The sequence below is a fragment of the Misgurnus anguillicaudatus genome, chromosome 15 (assembly GCF_027580225.2).
Source record: "Misgurnus anguillicaudatus chromosome 15, ASM2758022v2, whole genome shotgun sequence".
NCBI lineage: Eukaryota > Metazoa > Chordata > Actinopteri > Cypriniformes > Cobitidae > Misgurnus > Misgurnus anguillicaudatus.
Window position 1 is genome coordinate 33801180 of NC_073351.2, and position 27670 is coordinate 33828849.

The 27670-nt window shown below is 36.6% G+C and overlaps 1 protein-coding gene across 3 annotated transcripts in view; it reads right to left on the reverse strand.

Moving 5' to 3' along the window:
- Positions 1 to 1976: 1976 nt before the first annotated feature.
- Positions 1977 to 27670, reverse strand: part of fam168a (family with sequence similarity 168 member A) — a 53853-nt gene continuing 28159 nt past the window's right edge. Inside the window, exons 3-10 of one of the 3 annotated variants that reach the window (XM_055173981.2) lie at positions 26081 to 26201; positions 20152 to 20243; positions 14757 to 14837; positions 10272 to 10397; positions 6716 to 6858; positions 6427 to 6601; positions 4758 to 4888; positions 1977 to 4679 (exon numbers count right to left, since the gene is read on the reverse strand). In XM_055173981.2, coding sequence (XP_055029956.2) covers positions 4776 to 4888; positions 6427 to 6601; positions 6716 to 6858; positions 10272 to 10397; positions 14757 to 14837; positions 20152 to 20243; positions 26081 to 26201 — 851 coding nt within the window. In that variant the 3' untranslated portion in view covers positions 1977 to 4679; positions 4758 to 4775. The remainder of the gene's footprint in view (positions 4680 to 4757; positions 4889 to 6426; positions 6602 to 6715; positions 6859 to 10271; positions 10398 to 14756; positions 14838 to 20151; positions 20244 to 26080; positions 26202 to 27670) is intronic. The other 2 variants (XM_055173982.2, XM_055173983.2) reach the window with 2 other exon arrangements.

Sequence of the window (27670 nt, forward strand, 5' to 3'; positions counted from 1 at the left end):
ATTTACTGTTTTCTACATAAAATTATCCTTATATTCTGTAAAAATAATACCTTGATAACTTTAATATCGATTAAGGTCATGCCAAAGATTGAAATCAATGAGTGAAGTCAAGCTTTGATGCTCCTCATCTCATTATTAGATTATAAGACTTTGATCTGGATTACACAGACAGGGTCACACATAATTTTGAAAGGACTTCTCTGATATGTTCATGGCTGACCAACTGACTATATTCACTTACAAGACAGTGGCTCTCAAGCTTTTCGGTCTGTGCCTTCCATAGACTGTAAAAAAAATGAACGTAGTGTGCGTGATGTCACGGCTAGGTTTGTGAAGAGCTTTTTTGAAGCCAACAGTTGGCGAGAACTGTCGTCGCCATCTTGGGATCGCTTCACCACACACCATTTGCAGATAACCGAAAATGGGTATGATTATGAAATGATTCGAGCTTTGTGACATGGTGGATTATCCTGCTAGAAGTAGCCATCAGAGGATGGGTACATGGTGGTCATAAAGGGATGGACATGGTCAGAAACAATGCTCAGGTAGGCTGTGGCATTTAAACGATGCCCAATTGGCACTAAGGGGTCTAAAGTGTGCCAAGAAACATCCCCCACCACCACCACCAGCCTGCACAGTGGTAACAAGGCATGATGGATCCATGTTCTCATTCTGTTTACACCAAATTCTGACTCTACCTTCTGAATGTCTCAACAGAAATCGAGACTCATCAGACCAGGCAACATTTTTCCGGTCTTTAACTGTCCAATTTTGGTCAGCTTGTGCAAATTCTAGTCTCTTTTTCCTATTTGTAGTGGAGATGAGTAGTACCCAGTGAGGCCTTCTGCTGTTGTAGCCTATCTGGCTCAAGGTTGTGCGTGTTGTGGCTTCACAAATGCTTTGCTGCATACTTCGGTTGTAACAAGTGGTTATTTCAGTCAAAGTTGCTTTTCTATCAGCTTGAATCAGTCGGCTCATTCTCTTCTGACCTCTAGCATCAACAAGGCATTTTCACTCACAATACTACCGCATACTGGATGTTTTTTCCTTTTCCCACCATTCTTTGTAAACCCTAGAAATGGTTGTGCTTGAAAATCCCAGTAACTGAGCAGATACATTTATCATGTCCATCACAGACAAACAAAAATGGCACACATTTTTTTTTTGGAAAGATTTTAATAGTTATTGAATGTTCTACATCTTACAGTAAATATTATACAATTACAAACTTGGCTTAATTATGTCACAGAGATCACTAACTGATCTTCAAAAACAAAACAAAAAACAATAAAAAAACCCAATATGATAAAAACAGAATTACACTTCATTTCACAAGTCTACTGTGGGTCTCCTTATTAAAATGGTCGAAGGACACGGCCCGGACATCTCGCTGGCACCAGAAACCGCGCTGTAGTGCGTAACACATGGGGCAAGAGGTCTTTAACACTCAATGAAGGGAGATCACTTCTGGAAGACTTTCCCATTTTTGCTTTACATTTCGAATGCAAACCATAAAGTCTTGTTCTCAATCAAACGTAAATCGCTGTTATCCTAAACAATAGTGTTATTCTGTAATGGCCTTAAAGTGAAATAACCCATCATTACCGCGGAAAGACTTGACGTACTGTTGACGTGACACTGACTTCACTGGAGCTAATAACCCGCTGCATGCGTCACGGGCGCTAGTAAGCAATCGTTTGATCGATGCCCAGAAACAACACAACAGAACAGTGCATGGGTTTGCAATATTAACATCACGAGTTCAAAACAATCAAACGGAGGACAGGAAATCGAATGCTCACACCAAAACCGAATTTGGGCAAAAGCAACTCTCAGGGTTTCACAAGAAACAGATCAATGTGTTTTAACAATGACGTACACCAAAATCTCCAGATGGAATGATGACGGAAAACATCATAGCAAAGCAGTCCGTTTTAAACACCCTAACTGTGTTTTACTTTCTTTTTTTTTTTCAAATTACGTAGCTATTGTATGGCTAAGAAGAGGAACTGGAATAAAGCATGTTAAACGTTTTACTACTACATTCGTTCCTCTTCACCACGTCAGGGTACGCGTATGGAGCGATACGAGGGTGTGCAAACAAGTACGGATGTTTCGTATTTCAGGAATATTGAAATAATATTGAATATCTGCCGACCTCTGATCAGCAAAATGAGGAAGAGAAAGCGAAAATCATCAAGTAAATGAAGAGGAAACCCTTTGAAGACTTGTGCTCTGAAATGCCTCTCAACCACATGAACTGTAATTCACTCCACTCCAGATCAACTATAAAGATCTCCTATTGAAGAAAACTGAACATCAATCATTAATTAAAACTTTAAATAACACTTACGTAAAAAGCGCCTAAGTTACACGTCAGAGTGGATGGCAAATTCTGGTCGTACTGAATGAATCACCCGTGATATCTCCAAGTTCTCAATCGGTTTGTAAATGTTTCATTATGTCGACTATAGTTTTGCGATACAATCTGAGTTGTTGCAAAGATACAGAGTATATATTTCATTGCTTGATGTAATACTGAAGAAGGGGCACAGAGGGCAGAATTTTAATCTCATTATCAATCAATAATCAGTTTTTACATTTGTGGGCATGGCCTTTACTTAAACTTGCTCAGGCCAAACATATATTACTGTAACTTTACTACATTAGAAACCATTTGGTCTTTTATAGTTACAGATCCTAATGTAGTAAAGTTACAGTAATGTTTAGGTGAATCTCACCCTAAAATCAACAAAAAAAAGTTTTTGCTTAAAGAGCATGAAGCAAATCAGTTCTCGCCTAATTTTAATGTAACTGTAATGTAAGCAAAATAATGTTAATAAATTCATACTTTAGATTTTTGAACTGTAATGCACGGAAAATAATAAAGAATTTAAAGAGGAAAAATGCAACGTATATATATTTTTTTCTTTCATTTTAGGGTAAATTGTGACCTGGACATGTTTGGGTGAGATTCACTTTCTCTCCTTTATTTAAATGAAACATCTAAGGGAATGTGTTTTAATGTAACGCATTAATAAAAGCAATCCGTAAGCTGCGATTCAACATGATGCAACCATGCTTAGCGAGGGCATAGTTTTCATCCGATTACACTATACTGCATTCAAACGCATGACACATGCATTACTAGACTTTATTACTTTCACATAAGATCAGAGAATCGGTTCTCCCCACGTTGAGCTTTACTATATGGAAATAGTGGTCGATTAGCCAAAACAAGAACTAAAATGGAGCGATACTGTGTTTTTGTACTGACAACAATATTACGTCCAGAGACATACCGAGACTAATGGTTTCTAGATTAAATGCTTGTTTTTCTTAATTACATCATTAAATATGAGAGTGTACCGTATAATTGGTTAAGTTATGTCTATTTGTCAATGTGCAATGCTTCAGTATAACATTTCGTAGTATACTTGATATGTCACTTCTGAATACACTATTCATGGATACGAGGCCTCGTATACGAACTTAAAATTCTCTCGAAAACGTTGTAAATTACAATTAAAAGCCACTCAAGCAGGCCGTTCTTATTATTGCATTGATCGACTCCCCTTTTACGCTTCAAATCTGTGCAACTGTAGGCTTACAGACCCAAGATTTCACAGAGGACCAGGGATTAGATATCAGCCACTCTTGACCCAGAACTACATTTTTGCTTTTAGTGCTATCTACGTTGCGATAAAATCCCTTTGAATCCTGGATGCGATCTTAATGGTCAAGTCAAAGTAGTGTCTATCCTATCCGTCCTCGACGTTGGCACACATCGATTGGGTTCAATGCCACTTTGATGACATCACACCCAGAGGCTCCAGCTAAGTGCCACTGATACATTTTTCCACGCCGTAAACCGCGAGTTCCCCGCGAGCGTGACGCCAATTTCCCTGCGAGAGCACCCGTGCACACATTTATATAAATTGAATATACACGATATAGAAGCTTACGCTATCCTGACACATAAGCTAATAAAGTAACCGGCTCACTCGAACGTTCCCTATTTAGTGAATAACTAAGATTACTGTATGTACTCGATATCCTAATGAAGGTTAAACCACATTTGCACTGGCCTACTAATGATATATTCCTTACAAATCTACAGGAACACAGCTACAAGCTGGAAGACACCCTTGTTATCGATGAAAACGAAAAAAAAAAAAATCAAATAAAAAATGTTCCCAAACGTTCGGCGAGAGAACGGTGAATGCCGAAATAAAAGTTGGCTGTAAATAAAATAAAAAATCCTGTGCTGATATCTAAAGGTTATAAAATTTGGCAGCATAATCGAGTGAATGACCCGAGGGGTGCTGATATTGCGTCGGTACATTCCTACACACCAGCGTTTACACTGAACACAAAAGAGGAATCGCTTGAAGAGGCGTGATTGGTCGAAATCGTTCTGGAGCTCATACAGATATAAATGTGGAACACTGAAAAAAAAAACTAATGCAAGAACGTCATCCCAAAAAACATGAGGAGAAAACTAAAAATTAAATTAAAAGATAAAAAAGCAGCTTTTACAAAAACACATAAGAATGCATAAAGTGACCCTTGCACTTTTTCTCTTTTGTTCTTGCAAACAGACGTGGTGGCGCCTCACTGTTGATCACAGAGCGCCAATGTAAGACTTTAGTAGTTGCATACAATGTTTGACTCCAGATCTGTGATCAGAAAAAGAAAAATTCAGTGACTGGATCGAACTGGAGTGAAGCAGAGGTGTCACGTGGGAGGGGACTCACATGATTGGCAGGTGGGCTCTACCAGTGAGGTGGCACATAGCTGTACCCAGGTGTTCCTTGGGGTCGATATGTTGGCACGGTGACGGGGTGTCCTCCGATCTGAGTGTGCTGAGGGGTAGTCAACAAGGTACCTGTCGAAAAGAATCAAAAGATTATACAACAATATTTCTTAATTATGACTGCAAGAGCAATTAAAATTATTGCATTGCAAATGTGCACATTGTATAATTTGCAATAACGGGCATTGTTTCAAAGAAGCTTTATGAAGAAAATTTTAAATATATAGTATATATAGTAAAATATATGGTATTACGGACAAAAAAAAACTAAAACATACACTTGTTTTTGACTTGGCTTAAAGTCATAATGAAATTGAAATGAGAAAAAAAATGGGTAATTTGTTTTGTAATATTGTGGTATTTATTTTACAAATTACTCATCTGTGAGCTTCATTATTTTTTTAAAATTCATGTTCCCTTATAATCTTGATAGGGTGGCCATTCGTGCCAGTTCCGCCGGACACGTCCCGAACATGTTTTCGGGTTCGTTCTCCGGAAGTCGCGTTGGTCGACCGCATACGTCATCGAGGTTTAATATTTTGGGTTTAATTTCAGAAAAGCAACCGTTACATTTCAAGGTAAGAATGAACCTACAATGATTGTATGTCTTAAAAGAAACAAATCTTAATTTTCTAATGTATTTTAACTGAAATGTGAGAACCTCGATGACGTACGCGGTCGAGCAACGCGACCCCCGGAGAACGAACCCGAAAACATGCCCGGGAAGCGTCCGGCGCAACCGGCACAAATGGCCACCCTAAATCTTGAATCAAAAATGCAAACTTCCTCCCATTCTCAAAACGACATCTTTTTACCTCCGATCATTTGATATGACCATAAACTGTATAAAAAGATGGACGACACCCATTAGCTCTCTTCCATTGGTGAAAATTGAAGCCGCCAGTGTCCCGATACGGCGCTGACATCTTGGATCTTGAGTCTGCGCAGTAGCGATTTGGGACCAGTCATGCGCAGTAGTGAGCAGGAAGTAAAGCTGCGAAATCAAGGCCCCGCCCTCACTCTCGCAGAATGCGCATATCACAGCTGTCAATCATGACGTGACACCACTGTTTTTATAACATTAAATAAGTAACTTAAAACAAACTTATTTTAAAAACAAACATTTGAATTTACATCAGCGTGATAAAAATCACAGTAAATGACAGAAATCTGCTTCGGAAAAAAGATATTTGAAGTGTAATTAAATTGTTTAGTTGGTCCCATTGAATAACATGGGGGAGGCGGGGTTTATGACCTATACTGGGACCAGTATAGAGACATTTTGGCTTCACTTTCAGGGCTTGCGCGATACACTTGGGTATGATTGGTGGATGGGGTCCAGGAAAAGATTGCAGCGATTAGCAAACACCAACATGACCCAACTTCAAACGATCCAATCAGTTCTCAATGGACAGAATACAAGTCCAGCCTTCCCCTTATTTATTTTAGAAGCCGTTTCAACTCGGATGTAGGTCACAACGGGAAAAATAAAACAATCGCTACTTCCGTTTCATGGCGACTTTAAGCCTTGTCTGTGAGACTGGGACTTAATGATTTTGAAATAAATCTGTAACATCGAAATATGAAGAAGTCTGAAAAACTCGTTTTACCAGCAGACATTGCCATCGTTGTCCCTGCCACCATACCCATGGCCACTCCGTTTGAGCGCGGGGCGGGTACAGGAGCCGGGTAGATGGCAGAGGGGATGCTGTTGGGCTGAACCACGGTGGTGTGGTGGATGACATGAGGCTGAGCGGCATACACCGGCTGTGTGTAGTAAGCACCCTAAAGAGAAGACAAAGCATTGTGAACGTAAGACCAAAAACCTGATTCCTAAAAAAATATCAAAGAGACTCTTATGAGAACAAATTAGTCAAAACATCTCGCTAAGAGACTTACCTGAGCATAGAGGTTCTGCTGGGGATAGGCACTTCTAATGGGGTACATGGCCGTTTGGTAAGGGTTAGGGGATGGGGAGTAAGGAGGGGGGGCTCCATTGGTCTGAGTAGGGGGCACTTTATAAGGCGTTCCTGCTGTATATCCTGAAAGAATGAGAGAGAGACAAAGCGAGAGGGATGCTGTTAGGTAAACCTCAGGTGTCGTACACTAATCGAATGATGCTCACATCATTTTCGAGAAGCAATTATTCACATGGGTCTATATGGGGAGAGTCGCCACCTTCTGGTGAGCAGTGGTAAAGCACTGAACTGTACTTTGTAATTCGACAAAAGCGTATCCAACACATCATTCAGGGCATATATAAAGTACAAACAAACACATACACATTCACAATATTACAATTACACACACCATCTGTCAGGTAGTAAAATAAAACTAAAGTAAATTACAAGAGGTGAAAAAGTGACAAGTTTACGAATGTAATCCCTGTATGTGGGTCTAGGGGCTTCCCTCTCTGTAAAGTGTAATATATATGGTGCATAGGTTCCTACGACATAGCTATGGTTGCGCGTAGCTCTGCGTAGCTTGACTTGCACTTTACCAAAATTTTAACAACACATCTGTTCTACGCGGACCGCAAATGCTGTGATTGGTCCTCTAGAACCCCTCCGTAGGACCTACGCACAACTATAATAAGCCCTTAAGAATCATTTTCTATTTTCACATGTAAAGTAAGCATTAAAGGTGCAGTGTGTAAATTTTAGAAGGATCTCTTAACAGAAATGCAAAATAATATACAAAACTATATTATCAGGGGTGTATAAAGACCTTTTATAAAGAACCGTTATGTGTTTATTACATTAGCACGATACCTTTTTATCTACATACAAAGAGGCTCCCCTTACATGGAAGTCGCCATTTTGTGCCACCATTTTTCTACAGAAGCCCTTAACGGACAATTTTGTCTCCGACTATGACATGTTTGTCCGGTGGCAGCTACCGTAGCTTCTCTATGTGTTTCAAAAGCAAGGGGTGAGCAGTGGACTATGCTGTTGGTTGCAATTTGCAACCTCGCCACTAGATGCCGCTACAATGTACACATTGCACCTTTAAAACTAATATTTTGACTAAATAAATATAGTGAACTGCCAAGATTTGCTTCAAATGAAAACACATTTATTACCAATACTTCACTTGAACTTAATGGAACAACTGGATGGTCCAAAAAGACGAGGATGCTGTTATTTTGATTCTAACTGGCCAAAAGACTTCAGGCGCTGTACCAAAAACGAGAGATGCCTATGGTCTCACTTCAGTCCAGTCTACCCATTTCTGATTCTGATGTTTTTTTTGTGCTTGCAGACCAAACACAAACACAAAAATCCCATCGGATCCACACGATTTACATAAATGACATATTTTGATTTACAACGGCAAATTCTGCTGAAAAACGACTAGTTTACATCAGGCATTACTTTATCTTATTATTAGTTATACCGTTTAAACACATGGATAAATCTGACAAACTAGATCTCAGTTGCTACACGCTTAAACCACCATGAAGAAGCAGATTGAACCGTCTTTAATCTAATGGAGTATTCCTGTCAAACGTTCCAGTTTAAGCATTACATTAGCAGTGCAAAAGATGATGGGTTCGAGTCCCGGGAACACACATACTGATTAAACCTAGAGCTTGAATGCAACACAACACCAAAGTTATTTTACTGAACTACTGCTGCTATTATAACTCAAAGCCAACAGATTCGATCTCAAACACTCCAGTATGCACTGTAAGATATTAACTCGGTTTCAAACTCTAAAACACTGCCATGCGAAGACAGACACACTTACGGGAATTTTTGGGGATCAAAGAAATTAAACATTAAACAAAAATGCAATAGGCTAATAATAATAATAATACTAATAATAATAGTACATTGATTAAAAATGAAGAGGAGACTGTTCCCACATTATAATCTATTTAGTACATTTAAAATGTAATGTACTACTATGGTAACAGCATGTGACTGTGTAGGGCTGTCACGATTAGGAAATTTGGCTGACAGTTAATTGTATAATAAATTGTGACGATTATGACGATTAATTTCCTATTTTTTATTGCTTTGATGTTGAATTCTCATAAAAATTTTTTTACACATTGTTGTGATTATTTAAATTAAAACTTTTACAAGGTTAACCTGGCAGTAAATATTAATACACATAACACATATTTAAAAGTAATTATTTAATGAATAAATCTTTCAAAAACTGAAAAATTCTTCATAAGGAATAAACACAATAAAGTGTGTGAAAAATAACTAAAAATAAAAATAAACTGACTAAACCAAAACAGGCCTTAAATAGTAGCCAAACACGTCTGTAGTGGCTGCAAAAAATTCTTTAAATGCTGTTTTTACTGTATTAAATGGCTTTGCAATGTATGGCGTTACACTGTCAGTAAAGGAGCGCCATCTGATACGTCTCATTTATAGAGGCGCTGCAGCTCCCCCTTATGTTTTTTAGAGAGATGTGCAATCATTGCGGTGATCTGAAATCATTCCGATTAGGTCAAACAATCGCAATGAGATTTTATATTTTATCATTGAGAGAGAGAGAGAGAGAGATATATTGACAGCACAATTGAGTTTAAATTTTAACGAACCACCATCATGGTTATCAGTGTTTGCATTTCATAAGATAATTTGCATTTAAAAGGACACACACAAAAACGTCAATTTTAACATGTTCTAATAAATCATCTAAACAGTATTTTGAGCTAAAACTTCACATACGTACACTGGGGACACAAAAGATTTATTTGACATGGTAAAAAGGTCTCGTGAAATTTCCCATTTAGTTTGATACATGTACTGAGGATCCCTACCAGTGATGCGCGGGTCAATGTATAAACAACCCGACCGACGTTTTCAACTAACCTGCCCACAACTTGGACCGCAAAATATAAATAAATCATTTACACGACACGCTTCCTGGCCTGCATGTTTATTAAGTAGTAGTTGTTTAAAATAGCTATCTTTCTTTCAAACGACCCCACCGACCGTGACCCGAATATCATTAAAAATATTTTTGGATGACTCGTAACCCTGGGTGACAGCAGGCACCCGCTCATTTTGGATCAACCCGCGCATCACTGGTCCATACACCTCCTCTCTATCCATTAGGGGTCCTTGGCCTGAAAAAAGTTGAAGACTTCTGGTCTAGGGCTCAAAAAGTCCATTTACAAAGACACTGAATGACCTTGGCACTCCTTTCATTAAAACCTATATATAGCTATGAGAGCATAAAAGAGTGCCATGGTCATCAAGGTTTTTAATAGATTTATAGTATGCCTCACCAAAGTATGCTTTCACAACAAGTTTTATGAGGCCAAATGTACAGATCACATCTATAGGTACTAATGTGTGCGTGATGTGTGTACTGGTATGTCTTACAGTGGTTCTTACAGTACTGTACAGTCTGTGTTCGTGTGTGAATGTTGTATAGATCAACATGGGAACACACAGCAGTTACAGTAGAGTATAGTAATCATATTTACTGAATGCGGTAGAAGATGCCTGGTACTGCCTGCTCTCTGAGCCAGCGTCCACAGTCAGGTCATAGGAGCTTTCTGCGGGCCCCGGAGCTGATGCGGTCTGGGGCCAGGCCTGCTTCACCAGCAGCACTGTCCCAAACAAACACAACAACACAAGAAGAGTTACACACATACTTCAGCTCAATGCAACAGCTGAAACTCTACAACCGACCGACGGAGACCCGACCACGCTCGCGCACTACATAACCACGCACAATAGTCTTCACTAAAATCAGATCAAGCAGCCTTCCTAGTGAGCACACTTCAAACCTTAAACGCCTTTAGTTCAGGGGTGTCAAAGACACAACCCATGGATTATTCATAAGAAAATAGGATATATTCATAATAATATTTTATTTTTAGCTACAGCAAGAGAGATAAACTTTTTAATCTGATGTGTTGGATGTCTTCAATACGCTTCAGAAAGTGGACAAAATAAGTAAAAGTATATATAATGTACATATTATAAACAAAATGTGAAACAGCGTTATGAATATAACAGGCCAATTACAATTCGACAGGCAATTTTTTTAACAGTTATCATTAATCTTATAAAACATCTTATGAAAAGTTTGCATTTATATCATGTATTTTATAATTTACTTTACTCATTTCTATATTTTTTTTGTACTGTTTGTTCATAAAAGGCCGTAACGCTGCTTTGCAATAATACAAAACTATAAAAGGGGCACAGAAATACATTTAAATTTAATTGTTTGTGAGGATTAATCACAACATAAAAAACTTTCACATCGATACATTTCAATATATGTAATCATTTAAGATAATCTAAATAATTGAAGCAAATGATTTCCTAAAATTTTTGACTAAACAATTTCATAAAATGCTTCAGTACAATATGTGACCCTGGACCAAAATACTGTCTTATTTATCTATTTTATTTGATTTATCTAAACAGCTGGATTAATAATCTTTCCATTGATGTATGGTTTGAAAGGATATGACAATATTTGGCCAAAATACAAGAAAATCTGGAATCTGATATAAAATATCAAAAGTTGTCCAAATGAAGTCCTTAACATAACATATTACAAATATAATATAATAATAATTTTATAATATGTATAACAATATATAATCATTTTATTTATATATTTAAGTTAGGAAATTGACAGAAGAATCTCTGCATAAAGATCCTTAATTTATGCATTAAAGAATGCATAAATATAATATAATATAAATATACATATTTAATATCCTAATGATTTTTAGCATAAAAACAATTATTTTGACCCATGCAATGTATTGATGGTGCATGCTACAAATATATCCGTGCTACCTTTGTACGTATGTAAATGTAATCTAAGACCCTCTGGTCAGCAAAATTTTCACACATTTTTTCAAATTCTGTGGGAAAACAAGTCATTTTAAAGTTGTTGGCTCTAACCTACTAATAAATAAAATAAAAACATTAATGTGAGGCAAACAGGTTCCAGCTCAAACATATTAACAGTATGACAAACTACTAATACAAAGCTTGTTGCAGATGGTGCGATATCACTTTACTGCCGAGAGGAGGCGACAATGAGACGCGGATGAGCAACAAACAAAGAGAAGTGCTGGAATGACACAATGGCCACCCAAGTGCTGCACAGATGCATCACAACACTTCAGTTTACTTGCATGCTTTAATATGCATGCTGCTGCCGGGTTTAATATATGCACATTTTCAACTATGGTAATTTAACAGAAATTGCTGATCCCGTAGAAAGAGACGTGAAAGAGCCGTGTGTTTGCACAACAAGATGCATTTTTACTATTTCAAATGAGGAATGATTCTTCTGCACATTTTCAATACATTAGTCCAAAGAAATTAAAAAATAACTGAGGTCCATGTGCTTTTAAAAAGATATTTGGGGGGAACCATACGTGACCCTTCATGTAAAATATATCTCATGAGATTAGGAGCATCAAAGTTTTGCTCTTTGACATAATCTTACTCTGTCAATATTAAAGATATCAAGATTATATTTTCACAGAATGTTTTTTACATCATGTAGGAAGATTTTAAGTAAATCACAAAAAATGACTTCGAGTTTTCACAGGCAGGGTCACATATGAGCCAGCAGGGGGAGTAATATAATGTGCTAGACCAAAGTGCTGACTGGTATAGATCAAGCCCCAGGCTATCCACAAAAAAAAGAAAAGAAAAAACGATTGCCACAGGAAAATACAAACTGTACTTCAACCAAGCTAAATAACCTACACAGCAAATATATGAATCAGAAAGAGGTGTCACACGGGTCGCATTCAAACACCACAGGTGAAATTATACAACCATCTGTACTATAAATGACCTCACATACGAACCATTAAAAATCTGATCCATAAACAAGACACATTTCACAGTTTTTGCAAAACACCGCTTCAAACTCCACACTAAAAGTCTTGTCAAACCCGTCCGCTAACCTAACACAGGAAAATTCATCTTTAAATAACTTAAATGTATTTCTCTTCGTATATAACACCTGAATACAGCTTTGAAACTTCAATATAATCACCAGTGGGACTATTTGCCTAAATGCTTCTGTGTGTCTCAATAACTTGCCTGATCATTATGAAATATTTATCAAAATCATTTCAATGAGTAAAAATACAGCTAACGGTTGTTTGCGACCAATTAAAAACAATACAAACATTTTATTTGATTTAAAAGTGCAAACAGCAGCAACAGATCAAGAACAGAACCAGGATTCATACATTATCAAAATTTCACGCCACATTACTATCAAAGAGCACGCGATTAGTCCAGAGGATTAATATCCAAAGAGGGCGGATTGTCTCTTTTTCATCTACCACAGTGGCCATTTCTAATGCAGGACCCCTTTCAAAAAGTTTTGCTTTTGTGTCTTCTTTCTTTGTTTGAGCAAAAGGAGAAATGTTTATGGTCAGGGTCTAGGATAGAGGTGATCAGTCTGTCCGGACACGCGAGACGGACCGCATCATCTTGCACACACGCGCGTCTCTGTGCAGCTTTTAAGCCAAACTCAAGCACGGACACATATGCAGTACAAATGATTTCTCATGCAAATTATTACTTCACCAGATCGTCAGTGCAACAATATTACTTAATTAAAGGGACAGTTTACTTTAAAATGAAAATTCTGTCTTCATTTACTCGTCCTCATGTTGTTCTCAACCTGTATGAATTTCTTTTTTCTTATGAACACAAAAGAAGATATTTTGAGAAATGATGGCAAACACATAGCCTATAGTGACCATTGACTTCCATAGTAGAAAAAATATTTTGGAAGTACTGTGATAAATGATGAAGAAAATATTTTGATAAATGATGGTAAGCACACGGTTGATGGTACCCCTTTAAATTCCATTATATTTTTTATTCCTACTATGGAAGACATGCACCGTACGCTAACAAATATTTCTTTCTTTTAACACATTCCACGCCATTGACGAGTTATCTCGTCAATTAAGAGAAAACATTTGCATGAAAAAACGTGTTTCTGATAAGTTTTTATGGTTATCTGTAATACCGCGATTATCCACTAGATGGCCCAATTTATAAAAAAATGTAAGCAAAAAATGATTTATTAATTTTACACTTTTGATAATTGTTCTGAATCTGATCTCAAACAAAATTTCTTCACAAAAATGCATTTCAGCTTTTTGCTAAAAACTTTTTATTTTTTAAGAAAAATACCCATATTTAAGAGTTTATAAACAGAGAAAAAATATAGCTAGGATGAAACTTGTTTCCAGTTTTGTTTGTTTGTTTATTGTTTGTTTAAAAGCAGAGAGTCTGTTCTTTCATTTGATATGTTTGTATGTTTATATGTTTTTAGAAGAAAAATTTCCTGGAAGGCATTTCGTGAAAATCACAAAAAATGCTGGCGGGCAACTTTTTTAAAAAGGCTGGCGGGGAATGAGTTAAATGATAATATTAATCAGTCATAAATTCTTAACTTCAGTTAACCGGTCAAAATGAACATCTACAGTACATACAGTGCTTAACAAATGTATTATATCAACAGTCTACTTGTCTCAAAGATCATCCAGCATCATTACGTGTATTAAAGTCGACTCTTTCCTTTTCAGAGAGTTCTCGATGTTTTTAGATGTCCTTTCCAAAATCTATGCACTGCATGGATAATAATGCACATGTAATGCAAGTTTAACATTAACCTTTGCTTAATAAACTTAATACAGATATTATTCATTGATCAGACAGCTGCCCGTTATCTGGTATACCATGATTTACATTTTGAACTGTGTGTGTAGAAATTTTTGTACACTGTGTGTGTGTGTGTGTTTGTGTGTTACAGTTGTATGGTTATATCTTTAAATGGAGCACAAACTTACCTGCAGTAAAACATTTATAAACTAAATATATATTTAAATAATTTGCTTTTCAAGAGAAAATACAGAGGTTTAGACATGCAAGTACAATGTGTGCATGTGTACACAAACCTGGTGGATATCCTGGGCTGCCTGTCTGATAGAGATTGGTTGTGTATGCTGGGGCAGTCGTCGGGTAACCTCCAGGATAACCTGTAAATATAAATAGACAACAGTTTAAAAAACGCCTATAACTAAATATTGAAAGAAATACATTGTGTTTCGTGTCACTGTTAGTTTTCAAAAAAATGCTGATGTCATTGTTGGAGTCGGACCGGTCTGGATGCTCAAGTATTTAAAGAAAACTAACTATGAATACATTACTTACAGTAGTCTATGTATATTATGCTGAGAAAAGAGAAAAAATTTACACATTTAACTATACATTAGTTTTAGTAGATAAATTTTATGTTATCTACTAAAACAGATTACTCTCTGTAACCTCTGCCAAACAGAGAAAAAGGTGATGTCTTTATTAAAAAGGATGAGCACAGATGGTCTTCATCACATCTCAATAAGACTCAGTCAGATGAATGTGAAACCCAGCACATCTCTCGCTTACTAAACAACACAAGGTGTCAGATGTGCACCGTTTCACGGGAGAGGAACGTTCAATCCAAACAACTCATAATCGCACTTTAACAACACCTCGGGACTGAATTGAGTTATAAATACACTTTACAAATATGTCCATTTATTAAATATCCCTTTCATTTTCATCATACGCTGTTTTTGTGATCGTGAGGTCATCTCACACGAGGCTTTGATTTGCATGTAAACATTTTTTCACTTTCTAGAAAACACTGAGATATACCACAATTCATCCCAAAAGAACAGAAATGCGAATTTTGGTCAATATGGTCCAGCTCTGCTGTATAAATAAGCTTTTGTTTTCTAATGGCCACCTGCAAATCTGTCATGAACCACTAGAGGTCACTGAATCCTATAAGACACCAGTAAGAGATTCTTTATGTCGTCTCCATCTCAGCATCTCTCCAATCAAATGACCTGAAACTCATCCATCCGTTCAGCTGTCCTCACAAAGACTAGTACAGTTGACTCCTACATTCTTACATTCAAGCAATGTTTTAATACTACACACGGTGCAAAATTAATACGTCAACAGGTATATGTAAGAAAGAGTAAGGGTTAAAAAAGTCGGCAAATTTTTACTTGCCAAAATTAGAAATTTGTCTTTTTTCAACAAAATTGACTCCGACATTATGAACAGAAACAGTGTTGTTTTCAATGCAATTGTTTATTTTTCAAGTATGCATGCAGTTCATTTAATACAACTTGCAGTCAAATGTACCTGCAGGTACATTTTTTTCGGCATGGGTAAATATCAGATCTTTGAACTATGCTAGTCACGTGGTCTGTATTTTTTCACATATAAATTACTTCCTCTAAACATTAACTCTTTCCCCACCATTGATGAATTAAGAGAAAACGCTTCCCTGCTAATGACGAGTTTTTCCGGCAATCCATTCTTCTGCTAATATACACCAGGTGGTGCTCTTACCCAACTCCTAAAACCCCTTAGGTAAAACAGTTCAAACTCTGTGTATGTTTTAATGATCTTTTTGAATCTGATCTCTATCAAAAGTCCTTCACAAAAACGCAATTATCTCAGCCTTTTGCTCAAAATGTGATATTCTTGAAGAAACCTACCCATATTTGAGATGTGATAAAAGAAAACAAATAAAAGGTAGGATGAAAGCAGAGGATCTGTTCTTTCGTTTGATATATTGTATGTTTATATATTTAAAGAAATTTTTCTTGAAGGCATTAAACTTTTGTAAAAAATCATAAAAAATGCTGCCTTTTTAAAAAAATTAATTATATTAATTTAAGAGCAAATGAGATCACTGTATTTTGAAACATCACCCTGCACCAGCTAAACACCTAAAAAAACTAAAACCTAAATCTCAACTTCCTTAACACCTTCTTTAGTTCCTTTGCTAAATTTTTAATCTCACATTGCCTTCAGATTTCTCAGATTCAGAGCTCTCAAAATTATCTTAATTTGTTAAATTGCCAAGACACTTAAATGTGAATATGGAACACAAAACAAGTCACAGGGTTAATTTTTTTAAGCATCAATGCTGAATGTATGCTTTGTTAGGACAGGACAAAATTGGGCTGAGATACAACTACTTGAAAATCTGGAATCTGAGGATGCAAAAAAATCTAAATGTTGAGAAAATTGCCTTATTAGCAACTGCATCCACTCATACAAATAAAGTTAATATGTTTATAGTAGGAAATGTACAAAATTTATGGAAAATGATCTTTACTTAATATCCTAATAATTTTTTGGCATAAAAGAAAAAAACCTATAATTTTGATATTTTTTTGTATACTTGTCCAAGGTCACAAATCTGCAAATGACAAAGACATTAAATAATTTGAGCTATGCTTCCTCTACACTGTACGTTCTCTCGTGTTTTTTATTTCCCCTTAAGACTTTTCTCAGACAAGATTAATTTTAAATCAATGCATTATATCTTACGAGCTATAAAAGAGATAACTGAGCAATAAAATCTCTGGGTAATTGCAGTGGGAGAAAGAAACAATGAAAGAGACTGAAGATGGAGAGAGAGAGCGTTGAGATGTTGCTGTGTAAACACGCTGTATTGACAGAGAGAATCCCTTCAATGAGAGCACATTAAATATGAGCTTACGGTTGCTATGACGGCAGACAAACACCTGCTATGAGTGACACACAGGCATGCACACACGCACACACATACACACACGCACATGCACAGGCACACACACCACACACACACACACACACACACACACACACACACACACACACACACACACACACACACACACACACACACACACACACACGCACACACACGCACGCACTCGAGGTAAGGCGCTTGTATTCATTAACATTAACACGCTAAACCTAAATGCGCACACATGTTTTATAGGATTATTCAACTTTCATAAAAAAATTTGGATAATTTAAAAAAAGTCATCAGAGATGTGTATGTCTTTCTTTGTTCAGTCCAGAAGAAATAATTTTTTTTGAGGAAAACATTCTAGGATTTTTCTCCATATAGTGAACTTTAGTGGACCTCAACATGATACTAATTAATTTCTTGGTGTCAGTTTATTGTTTAAAACGGTCCGCAAGTGTGCTTTTCACATATGTAACGCGTGACCTTTCAATGTGATTACGTGATATGCAAGGTCGTGCTAGCGCATCACACGGTTAGTGCACAACGAGTTTTTTTTCGAAAATAAGAGCCGTTTCTCAATATGCGTTCTTGTCTGTACTTGCGTTCTTGTGGACTTGTGAAACGTCATCAGTCGCGGCCCAAGTACTGTTCCAATTCAAAGTTCGCATCAAGCCCAAGTTCACATACAATCCCCGGATGTGTTCTTGATCCGCCCATTTTATCGAGGATGCATCAGAGGAGACTTGTGTGGACTTATGACGGTGAAGTTTCCCAGAATGCATTTCGCGTCAGGATTTCGTTCTTCCGAGTCTGAACTTGCAAGTTCGAACTACGAAGGACACAAGTCCGAGTTTGGCGTACTTGGTATTGAGAAACGGCTAAGGATTGTTTTGCAAGATAAGACCCTTGTGTCTCGGTTGGGATTGTTTAGAGCCCTTTGAAGCTGCATTGAAACTCCAATTTTAATCTTAGGGTCCTATGATTTCCACGATGCGGAAAACGCGGATGGACTTACGGAATGCAAGCATAAAAAGGAATTAACTGTATGACGCAGAATGTCATGTAATTCGGCAATTTTGCATTGTCATTATTAAAACCCATTATAACTCATTTTCAAATGCTGTTTTTTTAAAAACATTGATCAGCAAATGAAAGAAATATGCGGAAACATTTTCCTTTTGTGTGATGTTGGACGTAAAGAAAGCTACGTCCGTTTCTCGTTATGCATTGCAAACAATAACATTTGGCCCCTAGAGCGCAAGCAGGTTTTCGTCAAAGCCCAAGACACAGCAGACTAAAAGCACAGTATACTATCTTCCTGAATGTTTCAAAAATGAAAACCACTCACTAGTCTTAACTAAACAACTTTTGCAGCTGTATATTTAATTCATACAGTTAGGACTGTGCAGTGTTTTATGTGTATTTATTGCTAATGTTAAATTAGATTGTTGACAGACTAAGGCTACGTTCACACTGCAGGACTTAATGCTCAATTCAGATTTTTTGAAAAAATTAGATTTTTTAGCAAAGCCGTTCACATTTCCAATTTAATGCGACCTTTTGTGATCTCCTGTGTGAACATAAAATGACCCAGAAGTGACCCACATCCCCAGAAGAGTACTCAACGGTCAACAACGTCACTCGTTGTTTGCGGAAGTACGTTAAACATGGATGCAAACAACAGTGTAGTCAACAGCAGAGCTCTTTTTGCAATATTAAAGTTATTATCCCAACGGAGCCAGCACAATTACAATCTTCTCGTTTTAAGAAGAAAATTAAAAAGATGGAGGAGAGCAAGGTTTTTGGCCATGGCGTTTTGTGGAGCAGTGTAAACCGACCGGTTCCGATAAGAGCCCTTGAGTTAGGCCTGAATAGAGCTGTCACCCCAAATATTAATTAAATCTGTGACCTCGCTTCTCTTCCATTGACTGGTCTCAGCAGCATCGTCCGCCATGGTAGTTGTTTATCTTCTCGTTCCCGTCTACTTCAACGCAGAATTTTGACGTTTGTAGTGTATCAACGACGTACGGGTCGGATACATGTGGCCTGGCCGTTCAGACGGATCAGATACGTATCGGATTCAGGACCACATACCCAAGTGGCCTGGGTCACATTTGAAAAGATCGGATCTGTGTCATTCAGACTGTCATGAAAAGATCAGATACAGGTCGCATAGGGGCAAAACAAATCGGAATTGGGTCGTTTCAGCCTGCAGTGTGAACGTAGCCTAATATATTTACATTTAATACAGATAAGTAAAACAAGATGAGTATAGTATTATGATTAAAAGAAAAAAATTAACATTTGGTTGCTTGTCAATAGCTTGTTTAAAGTACATTGTAGATACTGCTACAGCCAGTATACTGTACATCGCCTATATGTAATTTTAATTTAAACTTTCAATAAATTGTATTAGTTTAATGTTTCAGTTGATAAGATATGCTTTTTGATAAGTGAAATTTAACAATTATTAAAACCAGAATCCAAAAAAAAAAAAAAAGAAAACACAAAATAAAACGGAATTTGGGACAGATTATAGGGCCAAATAAACTGCATTGAAATTGTCCAGTATATGTAAAAAAATCTTGGAATGTTTTCCTCAAAAAATGTCTTCTCGACTGAACAAAGAAAGTAATCCTTTAACACTGTGATATTTCTGTTCACTCAGCGCACTGCAGGCATTATGATTGTTTTTTTTTTCACAAAGCAAGTAACATTTGCAAAAAAATCATAATGTGACCAACCCATAAAGAAAGCTAAACACGTACCTGTGTATGCCATATTCTTAGGATTTCCGTACGGGGTTCCCGGTTGCACTGGACTGTACACCGGGTTCATGGTGGAAGACAGTCTGTTCTTACTGAGAGAGAGAGAGATAGAGAGAGAGAGAGAGATAGAGAGAGAGAGACAGCAAAAGAGTTACACAAATGATGTAACTTCTGTATAATCTTCCTAAACAAACCAAAATAATCCCTCTCCGCCAACACACAACCACACAACATAAAACACACATCCTAACAAGATTCAACATACGGTACATGTCCATACAGTCTCACAAAACAAACATCACTCTAATAATGACAAAAATACATTTACAGTTGATTTACAGCGTTGCATTTGAAATACATTTCACATTTATTATAAATTATTATGCATAATTTATTTCTTCACAACAGTAGCCCTGGGGCATGACATCATATACTGTTGCTCATATATTTTTAAAGAGATTTTCAAGTCAAGGATCAAGTCACTTTAAAACAGAAGACGTTTTATTGGTGCAAATCAAACATGACTAGAGCAAATACATTGTGAGACTTGGCTGGGCGTTCACATGACATTTGTCAGAAATTATTATTAGCTGAGATACTTTGATAAAAGACGCAAAAGATGCTTTCACCCGAAAACTCTGGTGACATTAAAAAAGAGAATATAAAATTATAAAAATGGAAGACCACACAAAGCAGAAATAAAAGGATGAAAAGAATTAATTTTCTTTAAATCATCCCATAAATGCATTCAGTTGACTGTAAGGTCCTGAATGATGACAGCGAGGATCATAATGCAAATTTTTAAATCTCTAGTATAAGCTTAAGACATTTGAATACTTTTTAGGCACCCGTGGTCTCTGTGGTAAACAGTGCACTGTTAGCAGGTGTGATATGCGTACGTGTGTAGGAGATGTGATGATGTGTCAGAGGGGAATGTGCCTGTTAGAGCGAGCTGATGATGTGATGACTGCGATCACACATTGACAAACACGAGTACACAAGATCAAGGTCATGACGTCCTTCTGGTGGCATATTGCACTTGATGTCAGGGAAAGAATAAAGAAATAAACACATAGACCAAAGTCTACAATTTTTATTGGCTTACAGATTTCAATATACATATAAAAACGGCAGCATAAAATAAAGAGTTTCAGTTCTGGATGATGATTGGTCAATCTCAGCCCTGCTAAAATACACACTATGGAAAAAGAAAGGTTGTGTTTATAGTAGCTGCTTATTGAATATTGTTTAAATACAAATTTGTAACCAATACAATGCTTGATGCTATCCCAGACAGAAGACGACTCTGGGACAGATCCGGCTTGGAGTCGTCTGCAGTATGGGATGTCAGATTGTGAACAGTGTCAATATTCACAATATAGCACAGCCTATCATAAATGATCATGCACATGCATTATTTCTATGTGCCAAGTTGCTTGGCAACAGCCAACGGTGAGGCTGGATGCTGATTGGTCAATAGGATGATTATTAAAGGGACTGTAAGTAGGATTTTAAGTGTTTTATTAATCAAAATCAATGTCTGTATTCATAAATATGTCCTCGTTGGTGTCAAATGACCTCTGCCAGTGATCTGACTTTTCTTTGTAAGCTTAGAATTTCTCCTCTTTACTTACATTGAACGGGTAAGTCCAAGGAAGCATCCATATCGTTTCGCCGTATTGATAAACTATAATAGCAGAGAGGGACAAAAAGCACTAACCTACCAACGCGTTTTCATTCAGAACACGTGAACTAGCTGAAACGGACAAGGAGATCAGTGATTACATAACGGCTACTGTTGCAACACGCATTTGGAAAGGCGAGGCGCTAGAGAGCACTGTTCGTTTGAATGCAAAATACAATTTCACCACTAGATGGGGGTAAATACTACTTATTGCCCCTTTAACAAATGTAATAATTTAATTTCTTTAATATAATCATATACGCCTTATTCAGGAAGCCACCACGTTGATTCTAAACCGAGGCTGTGAGGGATTGATGCTTTAAACCTATTGTTTAGTATCAGGATGTTGGTCATTCAGCCATCAAAACACAAAAAATACATCATTTTACAAATTTCCACAGGACAAAGAACCCAGAAATCATGGATTGTTAAAATAAGTAGGGACGTAAGACCTAATTTGAGATGAGAATAGCACATTGTGTACATAATATCTGTTTTGGATATTAGCTTATTGTCAAATATCAAATCAAAATACCAAAATACAAACCTAAGACATAATCATTAATTTCTCATGTCGAAAATATGTTTACTTTTCTTTAAAACACCAATATAGTGCAACAATACAATATTTTATTGTATACATCTCCAGTTGTATCGAACATAAGAGTTTGTCTCATGTATTTTCTCTTTTATGTTTTTTCAAGACTTAATAACTTGTGATTGACTTGAAAACAAGCTATTTATGTGATAGTTGGTTGTGCAAGTATTGTTCGAAGTAATACCCACATGAACCCCCAAAGTTGTGTCCAAATGTTATTTAGTTAGTAATAAATCCTGCTTTTGTTGATTCAGGTCAATGTGCTTAAAAAAACTCACCCGAGAAAAGTTTTTAACGTATTCATGCCTTGCATTTTTTGTAATATGTATGAATTGTAGATATGTGCTTAGTTATAGGACTATATTAGTGTTTTTTTAAAAAAGTAGCATGCACACATTAGAAATTATGATAAGCCAACAGGCTAAAAACAAAACTCTGCTCTTATCTCAAAATTAGATTATATGCCCCTTCGCATTTTAACAATCCACGATTTCTTAGGTTCTTTGTCCTGTGAAAATTTGTAAAAATTATGTATTTTCTGTGTTTTGATGGCTAAATGACCAACTTCCCGGTACAAAACAATAGGTTTAGAATAGGGATGTCCCGGGGCCGATCCGGGCTTTTAGGCTGGATCGGATTGAGGACCGACAACATGACCGATCCAATTCCTATACTGTGCTATAGCTGTGGTTTTTACTGACACGCTATTAAAAGGACCAAGTATTATAAATGCACCATAAACGTTTTATGCACTATTTACAAAGTATTTTAATACACTCAATAGCTTCATGTGAAGGAACAAACGCACATTTAAAGATATTTAAGATCACAGAAACACTGTAACTTACTCGCAAACTGAGTTAAACGGACGAAAAGCGTCATTTACACACGCGCAGACACACAATAACTGTATAAAGTCTCAGTAAGCCGTTGGAGGGATGCAATTCACTATGTACTGAGCACGTGATGCATCTATTCTCTTTGTGTTTTAACAGTTATGAACTTGCCATTGCGGAGCGAGACTTCCAATGAAAGGATGCTCCAAGTGCATGAATTCTGCGCCCAGAATGCCCATAAACGTAGCGTGTTATGACTTAAGAATGTGCATAAAAAGTCCAGTCAAGCGCATAATTCCCAAAATAACCATATGCAAACTTAAGCTTTTTTACTATGACAGCTTTACGCAATTAAGGAAAAAATATTTAGCATACTTAACTGATCAAACGTACCCATTATATTTTTTCCTAAACCCTGCCATGGTTAATAATTACTAATGTTCCCTGTAACTTGTAAATCGTTTTAAATTATTGATTTTAAAATTTAAAATGATACTAGATTGTAAGGGTTTTGTCTTGGGTTTTGTTGTGTTTTGTACTTTTATTTTGACACCCTGTTCTGTTCCGGCTTTTATTTTGATATTCATCTTGCCATGTCACACTTCACATCCCACCTCCTGTTTGTATAGTATAAAGCCACTTCAGTTCTGTTCAGTCATGGCTAGTGATGCAAAGTCCGATTCATTTTCGCGAACCGGCTCTTTTCGGACAGTTCGGCTCATTGAACCGGTTCAAAAAGCAGATTCACCGGTTCCTGACGTCATCAAGAAATGACATTACTACGCATTTATGGTATCAATGAAACATTCAAATAAAGTCGTTTGTGTCAACACATTAAAACATTTAAATAAAAAGTTGTTTTTGTGAAGGCATAGCTGATTTATTGGCTGGCATTCACAAGGTAGTAATGTTTGTGGTCACAGTTTAAATCGCGGATACTAAATAATAAATAAATAGTAAATGCCAGATATAACTGACCAGTTTTGACCAGCCTACAACTTGAATAAGATTCCTAAAAGACACTTATGCACAATTGCGGATGTGTGTAAGTATAAATAATAAATAAACTTGTGTGCTAAACTCATTGGTCTTCCTTAAACGACTACAATATGATTTGCATGCAAAATAAATTGTATCAAAACTAAAGCTTTCTAATAAAACAAGCATATCAAGAAACTAATTAAACAAAAAACTTCGCGCATCAGGTTCGTTCAAATCCTCGGTGATTCACACGCAGTGTCAGCAACTCATCCGTCAGAATCGTCGACAGTTCTCGCCTCGGCAATCATCGACAAACTTCGTTCGGTTCTTTATGAGTCCGACGTGCTATTTCGGCTGTGCGTCCTGCGTCATCAACCCGGAACCTATGCCCAAAACTAAAGTTCGATTCAGTTCGATTTGCGAACCGGCTCGACCGGTTACTTCCTGAGAACTGGCTCAAAAGAACGATTCGTTCAAGAACCTAACATCACTAGTCATGGCTGATTATTACTCTGTATTGTCTAGCCTGTCTGTATCTGTTATCCTGCATTTTTGTTTTTTGTCTGCTTGTTTTTGACCTGTGCCTGATTTTTGGATATTGTTTGTTTTGCTGCCTGCCCTGACCTATTGCCTGTTTTTGGATTATGTTTTGGATTGCCCCTTATTGGATGTGTTTGCTAGCCCTTTTGGGATTTACTTAATAAACCTCTTTTGAACATGGATTCTACTCTCCTTCGCTTTCTTTAAAGAACCCACGTTACATAGAAAAGAACGCACTTTACACATTTAATTACAGTAGTATCAGGCAGGTATCAGTATCTCTGATATTCAGAATTCTGGTATCGGAATCGGAAATGGAAAATTGATATCGGGACGTCCCTAGTTTAAAGCAGAGATGCACCGATGTGTCGGCCGCAGATATGTATTGGATGTTTTTTGACAAATTTGAAACCATGCATATCGGCAAGAGAAAGGCAGATACCGATTATTTATTAATTAACTGTGTGAAGGCAATAAGTTGCATGACTGTTGCATAATCCAGCATTTTTTAATAATTATCAAAATAATTAAATAAAATCTGTACAAATTATAATTTGTCAGACATGCAATGAAAAAAAATCACGTAGTTAATCACGTGAGAGATTATTCATTCACGTGAGCCATGCGGTCAGAGTAAGATGATTTTAAAGAAATGATTTTTCAAAATCTTTTATTTTTTAGATTATTTTACTTTGTGCCTCTCTTATTATGTTAGTCAGTTTGAATGTTAAATAGATTCAATCCATGTTCAGTTAAAATAATTTGATGCAGAAATAAACTAGCTAATAGGCCTGTATAGTGTTTAATATCCGTATCGCCCTCCCCCAAAAAACAATTACATTGGTGCATCTCTAGTTTAAAACGCACGCTCTGGACATCCATCCCTCACAGACTCGTTTTGGAATCAAACATGGCAGCGGACTGAATAAGGCTTATTACTGATTTCTTATAAAATCTAATGTTCTGAGGTTGTGTGTTACACCCATTACCATGGTAAAATCACAGTACAACCTGGTTAATGCTGTAAAAGCTTTGCATTATCTTTACTAAAGGTATAAAAATAGCAGTGGGCAGGGAAACCTGGGTATGGCTCAGAGACAGAACAAGTCAAGGTCATACAGATCTGGTGATAACAGCAGTAACCCTACACACATCAGAGCAAACACAAATCACTCACCTGAAGCTGAATGAGTCAAACACACACACACACACACACACACACACACACACACACACACACACACACACACACACACACACACACAGGAAGGTGCCGAGCGCTAGACTGACCTCTTAATGTTCTGACTGCTGTCTGTTGGGTACAGAAAACTGAATTTGTCAGTGGGGTGCCCGCTTGCCATTCTCAGTGAAGGAAAGGCAAATGAAGAGGTAGAGGAATGGATATGCAATTCTGAAAATGACAAAAGAAGAAAACAAACAAAAACGAGAGCAGGTCATGATTATAAGGCAAACCATCAAGCACAGGCACAGTAAAGCAAAGCAACACAAAGCAGGCAAAGCAGCAGTCTCAGCAAGCGAGCGAGAGACAAAGAGAGAGAGAGAGAGAGAGTGAGACAAAGAGAGAGAGACACAGAGAGAGACAACGCAAGCAAGCAACACATAAAGTGACTAGCATAAAAAAATCAAAGCACACATATATCTTCACACACTGATGGACAGATCAGTATGAGACTGCATAACAGTGTAGCAGGGGAAAGCAGCGCTGAGTGAGGTACATTAAATGTAAACATTGCACTTAAATCAACTCAAAGTCACTATTGTGACACTTATTTAATGTGAGCCATGCCTTGCATCCAAATTTGTTTATTATCAATTCTAAATGAGACCTTGGACCATTTTTTTTAAATAGAGATTTAAAATCACCTGAAAGCTGAATAAATAATTTATATTGATGTGATAGGACAATATTTGGCTGAGATACAACTTTTTGAAAATCTGGAATATGAAGGTGCAAAACATTTTAATATTAAGAGAATCACATTTAAAGCTGTCAAAATGAAGTCCTTAGTAACACATATTATTAATGATAAAGACATTTTTATATTTTTATGGTAGAAAATGTACAAAATATCTTCATGAAACTTCTGATTTCTGGCATTAAAAAATCTATAATTTTGACCCATACAATGTATTGTTGGCTATTGCTACAAATATACCCGTGCTATAATATACTAAATATGCTAAATACCTGACTGGTTTTGTGGTCCAGGGCCACAAATAACAAATTTGTGTGCTTGTATAACTGATGAAAAACATGTATATCTTACAATGTGCTGTAAAGTCGCTTTGGATTAAAGCATCTGCCAAAAGTAAATGCAATGTAAGTAAAACCCTTGAAATGGTCACATTCAATTTAATGAGATTTCTAATGTATTATTTTTTTAAACTTGTTTTCCTGACATTTCCTAAATTATGCACAAACATTTTTTCCCCAAAATTGTATATTAATAATATTAATTCTGACTCTATCCAAGTTACTTATTAAATCAGTTTCCAAAACTTCGCTTTAAAATAAAAATGCACTCCTTTGTTTTCTCAAATTTTAAAGTGTAGCCTCATTTCAATCTTCATTGTCTCCTATGCTATTATTACATCTGTATTTTATCGGCCATCATGTGGTGGGTGTCCCAGAAATATAAATATTTGTTGTTAAATGTAAATTTAATAAGCAGTACAATAGCATCCTCTAGTGAACAGCATACTGCACTGCTGGTAGCTGGTTAAAGGGATAGTTAACCCAAAAATTTTGTAATTTTCTTATCCTCATGTTGTTCTAAACCTGTGTGATTTTTTTATTTTAATAAACACAAAAGAAGATATTTTGATGCATAATGGTTAGCACACAGCTGATTGTAACCA